The sequence below is a fragment of the Balaenoptera physalus genome, assembly GCF_965194825.1.
Source record: "Balaenoptera physalus genome assembly, chromosome: 12".
NCBI classification, from domain to species: domain Eukaryota; kingdom Metazoa; phylum Chordata; class Mammalia; order Artiodactyla; family Balaenopteridae; genus Balaenoptera; species Balaenoptera physalus.
In genome coordinates, this window is record NC_138897.1 from 75,376,892 (window position 1) to 75,397,313 (window position 20,422).

General features: G+C 52.3%; 1 protein-coding gene and 1 long non-coding RNA gene across 10 annotated transcripts in view; one reads left to right on the forward strand and one right to left on the reverse strand.

Moving 5' to 3' along the window:
• Nucleotides 1-232: 232 nt before the first annotated feature.
• On the forward strand, nucleotides 233-6,117 carry LOC309639733. Its single transcript, XR_014251824.1, has 2 exons — nucleotides 233-1,468; nucleotides 2,699-6,117. It is a non-coding gene; the product is annotated as an uncharacterized lncRNA (long non-coding RNA).
• A 2,222-nt stretch (nucleotides 6,118-8,339) lies between these two features.
• Nucleotides 8,340-20,422, reverse strand: part of ASCC2 (activating signal cointegrator 1 complex subunit 2) — a 39,298-nt gene continuing 27,215 nt past the window's right edge. For all 9 annotated transcript variants that reach the window (XM_082417290.1, XM_082417288.1, XM_082417285.1 and 6 more), the window contains 6 exons: nucleotides 19,450-19,569; nucleotides 12,424-12,517; nucleotides 12,208-12,338; nucleotides 11,541-11,640; nucleotides 10,226-10,305; nucleotides 8,340-8,900 (listed from right to left, as the gene is read on the reverse strand). In XM_082417290.1, coding sequence (XP_082273416.1) covers nucleotides 8,729-8,900; nucleotides 10,226-10,305; nucleotides 11,541-11,640; nucleotides 12,208-12,338; nucleotides 12,424-12,517; nucleotides 19,450-19,569 — 697 coding nt within the window. In that variant the 3' untranslated portion in view covers nucleotides 8,340-8,728. The remainder of the gene's footprint in view (nucleotides 8,901-10,225; nucleotides 10,306-11,540; nucleotides 11,641-12,207; nucleotides 12,339-12,423; nucleotides 12,518-19,449; nucleotides 19,570-20,422) is intronic.

Sequence of the window (20,422 nt, forward strand, 5' to 3'; positions counted from 1 at the left end):
AAATGTCTGAGCACGTAGAGAATGAACTTGAGGACATGGAGAGGGGGAAGGGTAAGCTGGGACGAAGTGAGAGAGTAGCATTGACATCTATACACTACCAAATGTAAAATAGCTAGTGGGAAGCAGCTGTATTGCACGGGGAGGAGAGATCAGTTCCGTGCGAGGAGAGATCAGTTCCGTGCTTTGTGACCACCTAGAGGGGTGGGATAGGGAGGGTGGGAGGGAGACGCAAGAGTGAGGGGATGTGGGGATATATGTATACATATAGCTAATTCACTTTGTTATACAGCAGAAACTAACACAACATTGTAAAGTGATTATACTCCAATAAAGATGTTAATAAATAAATAAATAAATAAATAAAATAAAATAAAATAAATGTCTGAGCAATGTGCAAAGTTGGAGGGAATACAAATTCCCCAGGCAAGATGGAGGTAATGGCAGCTTCTTGAGTGTTAGGAAAGGATGAACACTCTGTACCAGGGGCAGGCATTGGCCCACTCGGAAGATCACACACACACACACACACAAACACACACACAAACATACACACACACACACACACGTGCGCGCAAAGCTGCCTTTTCCAGGCATTCACCCAGGACTAGGCCTGGGCCCCATGCCGTTAACACGCCCTGTATCACTGGATCCTCAGTCCGAGGTGGGCACTGTTCTCCATCCCATTTTACAGGTGGAAAATGAGGCTCAGAGAGGTTAAGTGTCTTGCCTAGGGTAACACAGCTAGTGAGAGTGGAGCAGAGGTTCAAAAACAGGGCAGTTGGCTCCAGAGCTCATATCCACTACTCCACACCGTGTAAAAATCATTTTTCTCTTTTCACTGAGGCCTTGGCCTGATATGCTTGGATTTATGCACAGACTGAAAGCCAAGGGCAGGCTCCAGCCGGCATCAAGGACAAGGCAATGATGGAATGCAGAGAGCGTCGGCTGGGAGCTCTTCCATCTACAGTCTGTGAGTACAACGGTGCTGACCGCCTTCCTGCTGCTCCTGGCTTATCCTGCCTTCAGGACTCCTGCATGGAAACTTTCTCGACTGCTCTGGACACTTCCTCTCCACTGAACCCTCAGAAGGCTGCCAGGTCAACTCCCCTGCTCAAACGCCTTTAATAGCTCCCCACTACCTATAAGATCAAGTTCAAATTCCTCAGCCTGACATTTAAGATTCAGGCTACTTCAAACCTCACTTAATACACCTTCCAAATAGGGCCCTTTGCTCTCTCATCTTGTGCTTAAACATGGATTATGGGGATTCCCTGGTGGTCTAGTCCTAACCAGGACTTTGCGCTTTCACTGCCAAGGGCACGGGTTCAATCCCTGGTCGGGGAACCAAGATCCCGCGAGCTGCGCGGTATGACCACCACCAACAACAACAAAAACACATGGATTATGGAAACAGAACATGCCCGAGTTTGAACTCCAGCTCTGCGCCTCTACAGCCAGGCGACTTTGGGCGGGTTGCTTTTCCTCTGTGAGCCTCAGTTTCCTCATGTGGAGAATGGGATAACGATAATGAGACCTCACAGGGTGCTTGGGAAGACATGGGAGATAAGGCTTGTGCTGTGCTTAGCACAGGCCTGTCGGGGGTAGTTTTGTTACATTGCTTCAGCGAGCAAGTTAATGGCGGGGGGGCGGGTGGGGGGAGCGGGGGGAGGCTCCCTGCACAGTCTCCAGGGACCAGGACCTAATTAGCATATTCAGTCCACAAAATGATGGCTGAGAGCTTTGGGGATGACTGTACAGCTGAATCATCGAAGTGAGCCCTCCCCGACACCGCCGTTGTCCCAGCTGCTTTAAAACCATGTTCCCTACCTCCTTTCCATCCCTCTGAGGACGGATCGCTTTCTGTGTTCCCCTCTGTGTCCCTTGACAATCTTGTTTTCAGTGTCTCTAACACTGTTGTAAACCCAGCGGCCTTGTGTCTTCCTCAGGCAGACCTTATCTCTTCCCCACACCTTTCACTGTGTAACAGAGTCCTCTGCTTCCGTCCATCTTCCTTCCTTCCTGATGTCGAAGCAGACTTCTGTCTCCCTCCTGTATAGGCTTCCAACAGAGAAGCCACTTCCTGCCCTGGGGCTGAAATTCCACGAGATGCCTTGTCTCCTTGGTTCACTAAGCTTTCCTTATGAAACCCCTCCTTCAAACTGCGCCCTCCAATGATCATCTTTTCCTTCCACTGGCAGACAGGGGAGACTGTGGCAGAGTGGGGATTTGGAAAATAGGTCCTGCCCGGCTTTCTACTCTCCTCTCCTTTCCCCTGCCCCTCTGTCAATGGAATGACTCTATTAGAGGGGTTGTATCAACAGAAGTATGGTGTTTAGAACGAAGGAGGTGATAGGTCCTCTTTTTCATGCTAAGCCAACCGCATTTAGAGTATTGTGGCTTCCGGTTCAAGTGCCAAGCTATAGAGAGGTAGGAAAACCAAGAGGCCGAAAATAGGGACTTTGGAGGCTGGCAAACCTGGGTTTGAATCCTGACTTAGCCATGATCAAGCGACTAACCTGCTAAATGAGGCTTATAATCACACCTATCACTGGCTTTGTTTCAAGGATTTAGTGAGGTAGTTTACAGTCCCCTGGGCACCTCCTTTGGGCTCCCAGGGCACCCAGCACATACTTACCAGGCTGACTTGTGCCTGTCTTCTTCTCTCTCTGGCTCCTGTCATCCTGAGCCCAGAGTCTAGGTCATCCTGAGCCCAGAGGCCTCTGGGAAGACTGCCCTGGACGAGTCAGGGCAGCTGTGCTGAGGGGGTGAGACGTGGGGTGCCCAGAAAGCTGGCTGGAGCATTGGTGGGAGGCACCCGCCACCCCTCACCTGGCTCCCTGTGAGCAAGGCCCTGCGAGTTCACTGGCCACCTCACAGCAGGCCACGACTGTACACGCCTTATCCCAGCCATCCTGCCAGCATCTCCAATTTACAGACAAGACAACTGTGGCTCAGAGAGGTGAGGCCACCTTGCTCAGAGTCACACAGACAGACAGTGGCTGAGACCAGCTGGCTTCTGACCCCAGAGCCTGGCCCCTGCTCTGAATGGCAAAAGCGAAATAGGCCACTGGCCATTCAGAAGCCCCAGATCCCCAAGGAAAAGTTCTGGCCTGGCCATTGCACGTTACTCTGAGTTACGACTCTCGGGGAGGAACCAATGCCTTTTTGTGCAGACCCCTCCTGAGCGGGGGAGTCTGGTTTTCCAGGTGTAACAAGCCACATGCATCCCCTTTAGCAGGTCACCGAGCTTGTCCTCACCTGTTGCTCCTCTCCTGTAACAGGCTGACTGGACCTGGGGGCGGGGCTCTGCCCATCGTCATGTGGACCTGGTGAGCCTGTCACAGGAACAGATGGCAGCCTCACCTGCCACTAATCAAACTCCCATCCGAAGGGGTCTCAGCTCGACTGTTCCCGAGGCTCCCTAGAGGCAGGGGCCTGTGGGGAAGGCTGTTTCATGACAGAACTTGCCCACAGAGGTAAAAGCCATCCCCGATTCTGTCCTCCTGGTGGGAGCTGTCAGGAAAAATACAGATAGAGGCAGCTCTAAAGCTGTTCGTGGCCCTGGGACCCCAGAATCCCACGTTTAGAAATGTGCCCCCCCTGGAAATAACAGGTGATTTGTGCAAAGAGGTTTGCAGCAGGGTGATTAAAAGAGAGCAGAGTAATGCAGGGCTGGACAAATGCAGAGTGGACAGGGCTGCCCACCAGTATTCTTCTCTCCCAACTGAACAAGTTCACGGCTCTCAGAGTGTCCCCCAGTTGTGACCTCATCTGACCCTCACAGTTACTGGTCCCCACGAGGCAAGAGGGCTTAGAGAATGATCATCCCTGTTTCGCACAAGAAGAAATCAAGGCCCAGAGAGTCCGAGTGACTGACATAAGGTCACACAGCTTATTGAAAGTCTAGAACCTGGGCCCCAGCCTCCTGACCCTCCATCCAGTGCTTTTTTTCACCACCCCTGGCCACCTTTAGGAGCAAATTAAAAATAAAAAGGATGGGGGCTTCCCTGGTGGCACAGTGGTTGAGAATCTGCCTGCCAATGCAGGGGACACAGGTTCGAGCCCTGGTTAGGGAAGATCCCACATGCCGCGGAGCAACTGGGCCCGTGAGCCAAAAATAAATTAATTTAAAAAAAAATAAAAATAAAAAAATAAAAAGGATGGACACGTGAGGCCTGGGAACGTGCATGTGAAAGAACGCTAAGTAGATCAGACCATGAGATGGGAGACAGGGTGGGTGCCTGCGTGTAACCTCTGTAAATAAAATTCCTAAGTGTACAGGAATGATTGGTGCTCATCCCACTGGAGGCTCTTTTTCTGCCAGGCTCTTCTATGAAAACTACTTTAAGGAGGAGAAAACCATAATTACCCCCTCGGGATGGCAGAACACTTAAGGGACATGTCAGATTGCTGAGGGTGGGCTCATGCAGCCAGACAAAGCATATTCAATGTCATACTTTCATATGTGGAGAACTAGAATTAAGGACCCGTTGTTTTTGTAATTCAGACCAAAGCAAGTGAAGCTCCACACCACCTCCAGGGCTGGGAGAGACCCCCAGCACCCCAGTGAATTCTTAAGCAGGGCAAACTTCCCCATCACTGGGGGAGGCGGTGGAATCTGAAATCCCAGGGCCTGAGATTGAAGCAGGTTAGGGGTTTTAAATAGGTTGAAAAACTCTGGACTAAACGCCCTTTAAGGCTCTCCAGTTCTGCCAGTCCGTGTAAAATTCTCTTGATGATTATCGATTGTTGAAAGAGAATTTCTAGTATGATGTGAAGTTGGAATTTAATGCTCATTTTACAATCCCTCCACCCCTCATCACACACACACATAGGGCTGGAGATGGTAACCTTTAGACTGAATTTTTCATCTCGGTTCAGCATGCAGAATTGCAATAGCTTCTGACTGAGGTCAAGGCCCCTCCCTGCTGCCCTGGCACAGAGATCTAGGTAAGAGCTGATGCCAGGCTGCCCCTCGCTCCACTGGGCTGACCTGAGAGCTCCACGGGGGCCCTGGCTCCACCCTTCCCCTCCCTGGGGACTAGCCTCCCCAAGGTGGGTCCCCTAGGCACCTCCCCCGCTCCTTCTAAAGATCCCATAAACATGCTCTGGATGCCAACACTCTCTCCTCACCTCTGAGCCCCTCTTCCTTCTCTTTGATATCAAGTTCCTTCTTAGGTGGGCCCACTCTCCTGCCTCCTCTTCCTCATTTCCCATTCTTCCCACTGGCTATCTCCCCACGACTTCCTGGAAAAGCTGGGCAGTGAGCCCCATTGTCTTAGCCTGCTTGACCTCTAGACTGCGGCCTAACACTGCATTCTCTCTCCTCTGCCCCCCTTCCACATTCACCCTGGATCCCTTGACTTTCCCACCTCCTGGCCCCCTCCCAGGTCTCGGTGCTCCCCAGCCTCTGCTAGCCCCATCTTAGCCTCCAGCCTTAGAGAGACTGGACACAAAAATGAAGAATCATTCAGTGGGCTTAATGGCAGACTGGACACACAGAGGAAAGGATACATGAATTTGAAAATAGAAAGTTTAAAAATGGAACTCAGAGCATCTGAGATCTGGGGGACAATATCAAACAGTCCAACATACATGTAATCAGAGTCCCATCAGCTTGGTCTGCTGAAATGGCATTTCCCATCCTCTTGTTCTGCAGCTGCTACTTGTATTTTTCTTTCTTTGTAAGAACAGTAGTAAAGAGGATGCGGGTGTGGGGGAAATGAACGGTAGGTGGCTTCGGGGTTAAGAGTCGGCTTTAGGAGACAATCCTGGGACCAAATCCTCCCTCAGTCACTTGCTAAATGTGTGACCTTGGATAGGCCACCTACCCTCTCTGTACCTCGGTCTTCTCATCTGTACCTACTGTGTGAGGATTAAACAAGATAACGCAAGGAATGAGCCAGGCAGAAACTCTGGCCACGGTAAGTGCTTTTTATTCTAATTACAAATAATTGTGGTCTCACCACCATTGTCATCCATGCTCTTATCATCATTTTCAGTTATGCACATTCCCTTCCAGACTTGGAAAAATGCAAAAAAATTTTTTCCTAACATTTTCACAATCATGGTGCATTACCATGTATTCTGCTTTAACATTTATTCTTAAAATTTTTTTTTAAATTCTTGAATATTTAGTTTCTCATGTTGCTACCAAGTATTCATTGACATCATGTTAAAGAGCTATACAACACCCCCCTGCATTTTTGGTGGGTTTAACTTTTAGTTTTGTTTGTTTGTTTCTCTCCCTGTATTATTTAACCCAAGCTTCTGGTGTGGCTGGGACAGGCAGGTTCTTGCCAAGTATTTACTCTTCCAAACTGCACCTAGCCATCTCAGAGGGCCACTCAGAAAGGATCTGTATCCATGGGCTCTGGGCATGTTACTTGCCCTCCCTAGGCTGCCGGGGCCCCTTTGAATGGCTCTGCCCACCCACCTCACAGAGGCACAGGTGCACTGTTCAAACTGACATCTCCACCGTCACTGCCAATCATGGACTGGAGACAAAGACACTCAAGTCTTAAGTCCTCTTGGAGGCACAAGGTCTTAAAAGCTTCCTGGGAAATGCCTGTGATAGTCATGTTCTCTGCCAGGGTACAGAGAAGGCACTTAGAAAATTCCTGCTTAGGAGCAGTCATGGGGGTGGTAGGGCCCAGTGACTGAGTGGGCAGGGTTCAGAGCCTCCACCCCACTTCACTTATAATGCTGCCCATCTTAAACCCTGGGGCCTCCTCAGTGGATCTAATTGGCACCAAGTGGAAACCGTTCATCTGGTCCAATGTACCCACTTTATATATAGGAAAACTGAGGCCCCAAGAGGTGAAGGGGTACGTCTGCCAGCACTATTCTGGATGACCCCTGAGCTGTTTCCAAAACAAGCCCAAAAGGATGCCCCCATGATCTGAAATGGAAAATCACCTTGAGGTGATTCTTCAAGGGAGACTAAGTTGGACCTGGCAGTACTTTCTGGAAAATTTCAAAAATCCCCCGTCTTCTCAAATCCTTTAAACCAGGAGGCTAACGTGAAGCCTGAACTCCAGGTGGTCAGGAGGTACAGATGACAAGTGAAGGTGTGAGGGGCTGTATAAACAGTAACAGGTAAGGCAGGTAAAGCCCAGGAGTCCCCCCAACCCACCTTACTTCGCTCCAGGGCCAAGGGCTGGGCTTGAGCAGCTCAGAGAGAGAAAAAAAAAATGGGCCTGCCACTGAGCTGGGTCCCTGGCAAATGCCTCCAGGAGGAAACAGAGTCTTCCTGCTGCCTGTCAGGACAGCGGTCCCTGGGCCTGATCTCAGCTAATTTGACAGCGCGAGGAGAGGACACCACCTCCATATCTGCTCTGCATCTCAAACACACCGAGAGAACTGGCTCGACAGAGGAATTGCTATTGATTTCCACTTGTGCAGGCTGACCTAACAAAACCAATTCATCAAGTGCCTGTCTGCCTCGCTGCTTCAGACTCTCATGCTAACCACGTGCAAATAAATTGCACTAGCATCTAGGGTGATTTGTCAAGGTCCAGCTGGGCAGGGGCCCTGGCTTCCACTGATGGACTCTGGGCCAGGCTGGTGGGGGGTCAGCCCAGCAAATGCCCTGCTGCTGATCCGCCACCGATCAGCCACATTCTGGGCGGCCCAAGAATCGGGATGTCTGGCAGCTGCAGCCATGCTAGGAGCTGGTTGGCCATGCCTGGGAGGGGGCTTTGAGGAACAAGGCCCAAGTCCCACTCGCTTCAACAGGACTTGGTAGTGACATCGTCACTTGTTTCTTCCTGTCTCCGACCCCTTGATTTTGGAGGATTTAATGGAACGTCTGTGCAACCAGGAGGTACTGAGTTCTGGTTTTGGCTCGGCCACTGGCCCACCATCCTTGGGCAGCTATGACATGGAGATGACACCACCCATGGGGGCCCAGGACCCTGAAAAGGCCAGGGGTCAGACTGGGTGTCCAATCCCTGTTCTCGCACCTCCTGGCTGTGGGCGGGCAGCCACCTGCAGTTCTCAGTGCCTGGCCTCCCTCATCTGTACTATGGGGCTGAAAATCGTACCTACCTACCTCCTAGGGTGGCGGTCGTGGGGACTGAACGAGCTCACGGAAAGGACTGCAGGGCCTCACACGCTCAGCCCCTGCTTCCGCAGGCAGGGACCGGAGGCTCAGAGAAGGGAGTGATGTTCTCTGGGCCACACAGTGAGGCAGAGCGAGATCAGGAGGGGTGAAAATGAGAGGCAAGCATGAAAGGCTGATGAAAAGAGCACCGCCCTGCCGCCTTCCTCTCCTGACGGCGGCTGTCATCGAAGCACTAGGACACAGGGGGAGCGGGTCACAGGCCCAGCACGGATCATTTCTTGAAAGGGTCAAAACTTTATTCGCAGGGCTTTTTTTGTGGTTTTTTTTGTTTTTGAATACACAGGTTTCCTGCCGTCCAGGGAGAAAGGGACGTGGTGTCCGGCTGCACGAGGTTTGGGGGCTGGCCTTGGGGCTCCAACCCCGTCCCTTGCACCTGCGCGCTGGCCGCTCGGTTCCTCTGCTGTGGATAAGGCACTGTGTGTTCTGCAGGATGGCGCTCACGGCTGGCTGGCAGACGATGAGGCGGCCTTCTCAGGGGCTGCGAAGCTGAGGCTGTCGAGGGGTGGACTTGAACTTGGGGCCTGGCAGGGGGCCAACTGGCGAGGAGGCCCCAGGCTACGGTACCTCAGCCTGGCAGGTCCGGCTAGCCCTGGCGCAGTGGCCTCAGGATGGAATCATGCCTTTGCTTCTTTTGCGGTCAGTCATGGTTCTCCGGTTGTGGTTGGCTCGTGTGGCCTTGCTGGATTCCTTCTTCCTGCGTTCCTGTGTTGTCTCTCGGCTCTGCCCGTGGCCCCGGGGGTTGCCAGCCACTGCCGTCGAGCTGTCATGCCGGTACCTGAGGGAGGAACAACCCGCCCCCACAAGAACCCATCAGCCGAAGGAGGAGGCCCTGATGGGAAGAGCCCTTTGCCTTCCTCGGAGGTCCCTGGGAGAGGACACAAAGCTTGGGCCAGGATACCCCCGTCCCAGCTTCCAGGGGGAGGAGAAATGGAGCCCGGCAGGGGCAGGGCTGTGGGCGCTCCGGCCAGCGCCGTGCCCTCTGTTTACTCTCCTCTGAGCCCTGCCTCCCGATGGGCCTCTGGCTAAGCTCTGAGGGTGGACCAGCTAGCGGGATGAACGCAGCCCACAGTGCAGAGAAGACGAGGGCCTGGGGATGGGCCCCTCTCTTCTCCACCCAGGGCCACGTGATACAGATGAGGTAGGACTCCAGTTCTACACCCCAGGGCCTTGCTTGGTGGCCTCCCAAGACCAAGTGCACTCAGATATGACCTCGGGCCTCTTCAGACCACATCAGCTGCTGGGTTTACCCAGAGCTCTGTGCTCAGGGGGCTGTGATGGTTCAGAGGTCAGAGTCACTCTGCTCTCTGCTCAACAACCTTCTGTGGCTCCCGGCTGCCTTCAGAATGAGATCCAATGTCTTCTCCACTTGGTTAGGCCCCCTGCACCCAGTGGGCAGGGCTGTGAGAGTCCCAGGGCCAGGATGGGGGACTGGGCTTGAAACCCCTGGCTTGGCTTTAAGTGGAAGAGGGACCTGGGGCAGGTCCTTGGCCCCTCTGGACCGCACCCCACCCCCAGGAAGACAAGGGGGTGAATTAGAGGAGTCTCTGGTTACCTGTTCCCAGCTCCCATCCAAAGGCCCCCCTCCCTGACCACCCTGAGCTTTCTTGCCTTTTTCCCCTCACGTGACAAACTCCTTTGCACACTTTCCACCTTTAAGGGCCCAGCTCACATGCCCCGTCCCTAACATGCCTCTCTCGGCCATAAAGGATACGTGCCTGTCTGTCTGTCTGGGCTCTGCCACATTTTACACTCTGCCTGACACCAGCGAGCTGTGGACACATCATGCTCCCACACCGGGTGATAAACCCCTTGTAGTGTCTATCAAGTAATGGTTACAAGTGTGGACCCCAGAGATAGGCCACCTGGACTCAATCTTTGCTCCACCACCTACTAGCTGTGTGACCTTTGGTGGGTTACTTAACATGTCTGGGCCTCAGTTTCCTCATCTGTAAAACGAGGATAATGGTAATAGTAGCTACTTCATAGGTCTGTTGCCAGAACTAAATTAACACATGTAAAGCACCTGGGGTTTGTGTGTGGGCTTCCTTTGTGGTTGGCTGGGCTTCCCCTTCCCACCAACACAGCCTCTTAAATGCTCACCCCTTCCTGGCCAGGAAGGCCATGCGCCTGGCTTCTGCTTTTTCCCGCAGCACTGCAGGGTCCTGCACAAAATGGTCAGGCTGTGGAGGGGAGGGGAGAAAAGAATCATGAGCTGCCCCATTTCCCTAAGCTGAGGTGAGGCTGCACCTGGCCCAATCCTGGTGACACCCCCATGCCAGAAGTGGGGCTAAGCCACAGTGCGGCTGGGCAATGCCCCAGAACGGAGCCGGCTTGCTACGGTCCAAGGTTTCCACCAGAAGCCCCTCCTCTGACCCTCCCACCAATTTCCGGAAGAGAGGCAGCTAAAGATGGCTCCATCATAGCAGGAGCACGATGATGACAGGTGGGAGCAATGGGGGAAGGCCAGGATGGCCGCCACGAGAGACCACACGGGGCCTGGAAACCCAAGAGAGCGCCCTGGAAGCCGACTCCTCCCCCCGCTGGCGCCACAAGCAATGGGCTGCGGGAGCGCCCGCCCTGTGCCAAGGTGGGGAGAGACTGGACTAGCGGGAGAAAGCGGGACCCAAGGACCACAGACAGGCTTTGGGGGCCCGGGCTGTTTCACAAAAACAAAAACAAAACAAGGGGAATTAGTAACTTTTGAAAACTTCAGGATTTGACATAAAAATCCAGGCTGATCCCTTGCCTGGAAGAAGGGAAAGTCCTGGAGGGTCCGGGCCTCCACAGCGCTGAGGAGCCCCTGGGCAGGGCGTGTGTGTCCCCCCACCTCAGTTTCCATCAGGCCCCGCTACTCATTTACGTTGGTGGCCTGGCCCCGGACACGTCTGAATTTGTCACCCTGGCGGGAGGACATGGGGGAATCCAGGGGTCCCAGGCTGCTGCCCCATTCAACCTGAGCAGCGCTGCTCTTATCTGTTTTATATGAGGCTCTAGTTAAGATTTCACTTGAAGAAAAAGTTTAGCGGCTAAAATCCAGAATTTTCAAACCCATCATCCCAGATGACCTCCAAAGGGCCCTTGGGCTCTAACGCCTCTCTGATTTCAAGAATTGCCAACCTGGGCACGGAGGCCAACAGCTGTCCCTCTCCTGGGCCCCAGGCTCCTGGGCCTAATGAACCCAGCAGCTCCAAGGCCCTGCCTCTGATCCATCCCCTGGGCCCTTACTGGGCAGCAGAGGCGGGTTCTAAGCCAGCAGCTCTCCAAGCAGACATCCTGGGCTCAGAGGGACCCCCACCCTCCCGGACAGTGATGCTGGAGCCGCCTCAAGGCCAGGTTCAGGGAAGCGGGGCACAGATCCTGATTCACCTCTCAGAAGTGTACCCTCCCCTTCACCTGCCACCTGCCAAGGAGGTACCTTGGGGGCCTCGTCCTCAGCCTCCTCCTCCTCCTCCTCGTCCTCCTCCTGCCCTTCTCTGGGCACTTTGGTTCTCAGCACCTGAGGGATGGTGAAGGGCCTGAGGGTTTAGAGAGAAAGTGAGATCAAAGACTAGATTAAATCTGGAGAGTGAGCCTCAGGGAGGAGGGAACCCCACTGGGTGAGAGGGGCTGCCAGGACGGGGAAGGGCTCAGGAGGCCGGGAAAAACCAAAGTGCTTTTGAAGCCAGCTTTGCTCCAGCCCCTGGATTCTGTGTGGGTACCAGGGTCTGACGCGGGGGCTTCAGGGAGGCTGAGCTGGGGCTGTGGGGGTCTCCAGTTCTCTCTAGTCAGGGCAGCTCTGCTTTTACCAGGGAATTGGGGAATCTCCATGAGATCCCATTGGGAAAAGTTTTCTGCAATTAGGAAGAAAAATGTAAAACTCCTGCATGAGACCCAATAAATGCTGCCTCACTCAGGGTAGGTTGGACCAACCGGCCAAGGGGGTGGCTGGGGTGGAGGGAGCACTGGACTAGGAGTCAGGAGGCCTGGGTTCGGGCCCTGGTTCTGCCACTGACTTGCTCACGTGACCTGGGCCCTGGCTCCCTGATCTGTATAAACAAGAGGCTGCGGGAGGCCGCTCTGCCCCTGGAATTTGACAGCCTCACCTGCGGCTGATGAGCTCATCATCTGAGTCTGCGTCGTTGGCGCCCACCTGGTTGCCATCATATGTGTCATCATACTCATCCTCGTAGTCGTCACCGCGGTAAGGCGAGTCCTCCCCTGGCTGCACTGGCACCTGAGACGGCAGAAGTGTGGGTCCGAGGGGCCCGGGGCTGGCCGGTCTCCCCCCGCAGCACGGCCGGTGGCCTGGGGACGCCTACCTCCTCCGCCACCACGCTGTACTGCTCGTAGCGCCGCCGCTGTGCCACCACCTCCCGCTTGTCGTTCAGCAGGCTCCGCGCGCTCTCCTCCTTCCTGGCACCGAGAGGGAACAGCAAGGAGACACAAAGGAAAACCATTAGGCTTTGAAGGCATGGGAAGGGGCTGCAGCTTCCATGGCTCACTTCTCCCCGCCTCAGGCTGCCACAAACTGAGATCAAGCACTGGTGGGGGCGTGGGGCTCACCGCTGCTGGTGCCCATGTGACTGGATCCAGCCACTCTAGAGGGCACCCCAGGAGCAGCTGTTAAAGTGGAAAACATGTCCCTCCCTTCAGCCGGGAGACTCCCTTTCAAGGCGTCCACCCTAGAGCAACGCTGGCCATGTGCGCACAGAGGTCTGATTGGGGATTTTCTTTTCAGCATCGTTTGTAACAGTGAAAAATGGAGAGCAACTCATGTCCATCACGGGTGAAACGGTCAAAGGACATGTGCTCCCTCTGTGCCACAGAATGCTGGGCGGCAGCTCTCAAGAATGACGGTGATCTATTTGTGCTGATGGAGAAAGAAATCTAAGACATTCTCCAGGAAAAAAACAAGCAGAGAAAAACTCACAGTATGATCCCATCTGTATAAAAAGCAGAAAGCAAACCAGAACAACTATCTCCTCCTGTGGGCACATACCTATCTATGCACGTAAATGCACAGAGAGAGGGCTAGTAAGCCCCCTGCCAAATGCCTGGTTACTCCAAGGAGGGGCCTGGGGTTATCCAAATCTTTTAAAACAAACACAAACTGAAGAAAGAGCAAGGCCACATGTCGCTTTCTTAGTGAGCTCAGGGGAGCCCTAGGCGGCCTCAGGGTGTGAGGGGCGAGGAAGGGTCCCGGTCTCTCACTTTCACCCCTGCTTTAGCACAGGGCCTCATCCGTCCTGCAGTTCAATCTTCCATGTCAGATTGCATGGCAATAAAAAGTCTGAAAGTTTAACTCCTGTCATATCACAGGGGAGGAAAGTCGGGGGCAGGGGAGGGAAGGGGAGAGACGTGTTTGGGAACACAGTGAGCTGTAGCACAACCATAGTGGGGACTCAGGCCTCTTGACTCCGGGTTTTGCAAATCTGTAGAAAACCTGGTTTGTCAGACACACAGGCCTGTGGAATGTAGTTTCTAGCCCTGCAGGGGAAATCAATATGAGATGCCAGGAAAGAAAATCCAGCTTAGCTGTGAAATCGGGCCTCTGGAATGTATCAAGGGTAAGGGGAAAAAAAAGAAGAGACACAAAGTCCATAGCATTCATAAAAATCTTCTATTAACTGGCTTTTGGTGCAGGGAGGGGCAGGCGCCTGAGTCTGGAGGGCTGTGTCTGGCTTGGGAACCTGGTGCAGGTCAGGACTGCAGCCCCCAGCATGGCGGGTTAGGATTTGCTTCCTTCGACAGTTTTTATAAAGGGCCTACTATATGCTGGGCAGGGTGCTAAAGCTGGGTTGGGGAGAGATTCAGAAAAGAGCAAGATCTGGATTTGCCCTTAAGGAGCTCAGTCTAGTGGCAAACAGCAGAAGTGTGCTAGATGAAGGCAAGCATGTCCTGGAAACACAAGGAAAGGAGAAATGAACTGGGGTGCAAGGGGCCTAGCGGGGGGGCTGGAGAAGGGGTAACGGAGGCTCTATGGTGCGGAGACGTTTGTCTGGACCAGGGAAAAATCTTGGTCCACAGGAATCTTTCAGCTCATGCCAGGAGAGGGGGCGTGTGACTGTGGCCTCGGCCCTTACCTGGCTCTCTTTGCCACGTTGAGGGCTGGAGAGAAAAGAGGCAGAGAGGAAATGAAAGGGGCCAAGCATGTCCAGGTTGTTGGTGCCACTGGCAGAAGCACACCCATTCAATCAACACACGTTTCCTGAGGGTCTGCTAGGTGCCAGGCCCTGTGCTGGGCCAGGGGACCAAGGATGGATGAGAGCTGTCACTGTTCTCTCTGCCATATCCCATGGTTCCTGGTCTACCTGGACCCCAGTCCCGGCAGTAGGGAGGTTCTTTCACACGGTGCGCCCTCTGGTTATGTTGCTCCCAGAAGGGCCACAGAGAAGCCTGGCAAACTGCACCTGCCCCAGCTGGGTCCTAGGAGAGGACACGGGTAAGGACAGAGGAGCCTGGTGCCCTGGGTACCCCGTCCAAGAAGGTGTGGCTTTGGCCCCATGACCTCATTTGGAACCAGAGAAGGAAATGAAAATCAGGGGCAAAACCAGCCAGGAAAAGATCCATCTGACCCCGAATAGCCAAAGCAAACTTGAGAAAGAAAAACGGAGCTGGAGGAATCAGGCTTCCTGACTTCAGACTATACTACAAAGCTACAGTAATCAAGATAGTATGGTACTGGCACCAAAACAGAAATATAGATCAATGGAACAGGATAGAAAGCCCAGATATAAACCCACACACATATGGTCACCTAATCTATGACAAAGGAGGCAAGAATATACAATGGAGAAAAGACAGCCTCTTCAATAAGTGGGGCTGGGAAAACTGGACAGCTGCATGTAAAAGAATGAAATTAGAACACTTCCTAACACCATACACAAAAATAAACTCAAAATGGATTAAAGACCTAAATGTAAGGCCAGACACTATAAAACTCTTAGAGGAAAACACAGGAAGAACACTTTTTGACATAAATCACAGCAAGATTCTTTTTGACCCACCTCCTAGAGAAATGGAAATAGAAACAAAAATAAATAAATGAGGGAGGGAGATGCAAGAGGGAAGAGAAATGGGAACATATTGTATATGTATAACTGATTCACTTTGTTATAAAGCAGAAGCTAACACACCATTGTAAGGCAATTATACTTCAATAAAGATGTTAAAAAATAAATAAATAAATAAATAAATAAATGGGACCTAATGAAACTTAAGAGCTTTTGCACAGCAAAGGAAACCATAAACAAGACAAAAAGACAACCCTCAGAATGGGAGAAAGTATTTGCAAACGAAGCAACTTACATAGGATTAATCTCCAAAATATACAAGCAGCTCATGCAGCTCAATATCAAAAAAACAAACAACCCAATCCAAAAATGGGCAGAAGATCTAAATAGACATTTCTCCAAAGAAGATACACAGATTGCCAACAAACACATGAAAGGATGCTCAACACTAATCATTAGAGAAATGCAAATCAAAACTACAATGAGGTATCACCTCACACCGGTCAGAATGGCCATCACCAAAAAATCTACAAACAATAAATGCTAGAGAGGGTGTGGAGAAAAGGGAACCCTCCTGCACTGTTGGTGGGAATGTAAACTGATACAGCCACTATGGAGAACAGTATGGAGGTTCCTTAAAAAACTAAAAATAGAACTACCATACGACCCAGCAATCCCACTACTGGGCATATACCGTGAGAAAACCATAATTCAAGAAGAGTCATGTACCACAATGTTCATTGCAGCTCTATTTACAATAGCCAGGACATGGAAGCAACCAAAGTGTCCATTGACAGATGAATGGATAAAGAAGATGTGGCACATATATACAATGGAATGTTACTCAGCCATAAAAAGAAATGACATTGAGTTATCTGTAGTGAGGTGGATGGACCTGGAGTCTGTCATACACAGTGAAGTAAATCAGAAAGAGAAAAACAAATACCGTATGCTAACACATATACATGGACTCTAAAAAAAAAAATGGTTCTGATGAACCTAGGGGCAGGACAGGAATAAAGATGCAGACGTAGAGAATGGACTTGAGGACACGGGGAGGGGGAAGGGTAAGCTGGGACGAAGTGAGAGAGTAGCACTGACATCTATACACTACTAAATGTAACATAGATAGCTAGTGGGAAGCAGCTGTATCACATGCGGAGATCAGCTCGGTGCTTTGTGACCACCTAGAGGGGTGGGATAGGGAGGGTGGGAGGGAGACACAAGAGGGAGGGGATATGGGGATATATGTATACATATAGCTGATTCACTTTGTTATACAGCAGAAACTAACACAACATTGTAAAGCAATTATACTCCAATAAATATGTGGAAAAAAAAAGGATCCATCTGAAAGCCAGAACATCAGTCAAGCAGCAGTAACTTCGGAGACTGTATTTGGAGCAAGTTGTTTCCTTGGCTTCCTACAAGCCCAGGGAACACGCGGGCTCTCCTGAAACGTGCCACCCTTTCCCCCCTTGTTTCCTCCAGCCTATCCTTCAAGGCCCAATTCAAACTGGCCCTTAGTGGGGTGACACCCACTTTTGAACCTCTAAAGGGCCTGAAGAGGCAATAAAGCCCCCCTTTTCCAGGTGAGGAATCAGGGGATCCAGAGAGGCAATGTAACCTTCCCAAGGTTACACATCTTCTACCAGCAGAGCCAGGGCCATAACACAGGCCTCCTGACTCAAGTCTACTTGGCTACTTCCTGAGTGGTGTGATCATAGGCTGGCCCCTTATCCTTGCCAAGACTTAGTTCTGCCTCCCAGGGATGATGTGAGCATGAAATCAGACAATGAGCAGAAGTGGACCTGGCATCTGCTGAGCTCAGCAAAGGGAATCCTATTTCTTTCACTACAGGACTTGTCAGATCCTTTAATGTACTAATGTGCCCTGTGACTCTCCAGGAAGCACACAGGGTGCACAGACATTTTTGGCAACAGAACTAATTTGAGAGAGAACACTTATTATCTTCCATGGCACCACTGTCCAGTCCAAAGGAGTTAGGGGACCCCACCTTACACACACTGCCTCCTTCCTTAGCTACTATACACCTGTGGCACATGTGCTCGGCGTCTACCCAACAACCCCCCTTTACCTCACCCCCACTCCTATCAGACCCTCATTTTGCTCAGGTTCTCCCCCTTCCCCCTTTTCTGGGAGCCCTGGACCTTGGCCCTGTGACCCAGTTCCCCAGTGAGATGTGAGGGGAATCTGGGGAGTTCCGGGAAAGGTTTCCTGGCCTCTAAGAGAGATGCAGAAAAACCTGGTCCAGACTTCCTCTTGGCTGTGTCATTTCTGGACGTCACAGCTGAAACAGCTGCAGTTACCCAGTGGCCCTGAGGGAGCAAGATGCACCCTTGATGATGTGGCTGCACCACAGGTCAACCAAGCCTAGACTTCCCTACCCTGTGACTGCCTGTCACGCAAGGGGACAGATTTCCTTATTACTTGAGCCACTGAGTATATCATATCTGTTTTAATGACACACACACATTTTAACTCAACGGTGATCTGCCTTGTGCTACTTAATTTCTCACGTGCTCCGTGAAGGCAGGGCCAAGGCCCTAAGCCCCCCTGCCCTGCCCACATCAGGACAGGGGTCCCCACTGAGGCCCCTCTGTGCCCCATCCTGGCACCTCTCCACTCTGTCACGGCTTGTTTAATGTCCTAAGTCTTTCCCACGGTCTCTGTGTCCTTTGAGGATGAGGCCTGGGCACCCTGCTCACCTTGTCTCCTGGTGTCTCTAGCACAGGGTCTGGAGATAGTGAATCACTTAATAAATATTTGCTGTATGAATAAATAAATAATGAACACATGAACAGAGACTCTGCCCGGGCTACCCGGCACAACGAGTTCAGTAAACATTTGCTACCTGGTCTCTCTGCCAGGCAGCAGGGAGCTCCTTCGAGCAGGGGTACAGCCCTCCTGGTCTGCCCCTCTCCCCATGGCAGGGTCATTCTGGCCTGGAACAGTGGCCACTGATACAGGAGAACATCGCCAGCCTGGGATCTGGGGATGTTGCAACGTGCGTGACTAAGCAGTTTGCAAATGCTTCCTGTCCAGCCACCCAGATGGCTTTATAGTTGCCCTGTGCCGGGTACCCAGGCCAGCAGTCAGCCACGCTTCTAGCGTTGGACAGCCCTGGGAATGGGGAACAGCTTGAGCTTCTGGCACTGAGGCTCCTATCCCAAGAACGGGGCAGGTCCTCTCCCCTCTCTGACCCTCACCACCTTCATCTATGTGTTGGGGGAGAGGGCGGGCTGGACTCATCCAGCAGTTCCTAGATTTCTGGATTCCGTGAAGCAGCCCCATGCAGGAGAACGCTGGGGGTCTAGTGCAGGACTGACGGTGTCTGACCCCGCCATTCTCCATCATGCCATGTGGCTGCTGACTCTTAGCCCCTCCAAGGGGTCTCCATTCCAAAGCCAGGTGATCTTTCCAAAACATACAATGTATCGGCTCAGGCGACCCTCACCATGCTCCCATGTCCTCGGGGCCACCACTCCTGCTGTTCACTCTGCTTGGAAAGCTTCTCCTGCCCCCTTTGCACAACTGACCCTTCCTCGTCCTTCCACAGTCAGTCCCACATCATTTTCTCCAAGGAGCCTTTCTGCCTGGACTGAAGCCCCGACTAGAGGCTTGGAAGTCTGTGCACCTCCACTTTGGAGAATCTTTTTCATCTGCAATTTCATGTTCCTTGTTTGCCAAGCTGATTAGTGCAAACTCCACGTGGGCAGGGGCCCTGTCTGTTTCACTCCCCACCACATCCCCAGCACCTAATAAATCCAGGGCCTAGAAGCACCAGGCAAATATTTGTTGAATAAATGAATAAATCATGAATGGACTTTTCAATGCCAAAAAAGTAAGGACATAGACTAAACATAAGTGGAAAGGCCTCAAAATGGAATACATTCACTTCTGAAAAGCTCACTCAGGACAGGTCCTTCATTTGCTCATTTTGTCACCAGATGGAAAAATTCAGGTCAAGGAGCAGCTGCTGGGAAGCACTGCCCAGCTCTCCCATCCAGGGATTTGGAGGTGGACACCTCCAAAGATGTAAGAAGGGAAGAAGGGCTGGTTTTGGTCCCGCTGGCCTTTTGCTGTCAACAAGGAGGACTCACTAACTCTGTGTGCAGAGTTGGAGCCTAAAGCAGGATCATTAGAGACCCTGAGCTCGGCTGCTGGGAGCACATGGGTGCCAAGTATGGGGGGAGCCCCGAGCAGAAGCTCCATGACCAATTCCATCAAGATGGGGGCCCTGAGTTTCTCGCTTTCTCTCTGCACTTGCAGAGTTGGGGTCCCTGGAACCCCACGGCCCACCACACTCACCTCCTGCCCTTGTGTACCCGGCTCAGGTCCACTGAGTCCCTGCTGAACACGTCAAACTCATCATTCTGGAAGATGTTGTGACGAGACGCCAGCAGGGGAGTCGGGTCTGGCTTCACCTGTCTGGAGGGCAGCACAGAAATCCATTTCAGGGGGCCTTGCTAGTGGACGCCTACCTGCACCCACTCCCCCCATCATGTTCTATCCGTCAGAGACTCCACCCCCCCCTCAACAGCCACACCTGGGACACAGCCTAAAAACCTGCCCAATCCTGTCCCTGCCTGGGTAGGCGGCCACCCCTCATACAAAGTGTCCCTTGGTCCTGCGTGCCATTCACACAGATTTTGCTCACGACAGCCCTATGAGATAGATAGTCAGAGGTCACTCAAGCTCTTTTTGCCTCAAGTGCCCTCACCTGTAAAATGGGCACACGGAGGCTGAGGAGCTTGTCCAAACGCAGAGCTAACTTCATTCATTCATTCAATAAACAACATTTATTCATGGAAGAAACACCCATTCCTGCACTCATTCCTTCTGCCTCCTGGGGTCTTCAAGGACGCAGTGGGCCCAACTCAGGAAAGGTGGGTATGGGGAATTCCCTAGCAGTCCAGTGGTTAGGACTTTGTGCTCTCACTGCCGAGGGCCCAGGTTTGATCCCTGGTTGGGGAACTAAAATCCCACAAGGCGCGTGGTGCAGCCAAAAAAAAAAAAAAAAAAAAAAAAAAAGAAGGGTGGTTCTGAAGGAAGTGAGAAGCTTTGGCTGTCCTCCCTCAGGAATCTACTGGGAAGATGGCAATGACACGGCAAGCCAGCAACATCAGAGCTCTGAAGGCTCTCGACCCCTCGGTCACATCCCTGTGGCTCTAATGGGTCTTCCTACGAGGTGCAGCAGGGCAGTCCAGCGGTGCCCATTCTGCCCTGCAGGGGGCATGTGAGGACCTCCGGGGCCTGAGGTTTCTGTTTCCTCAAAGAGGAC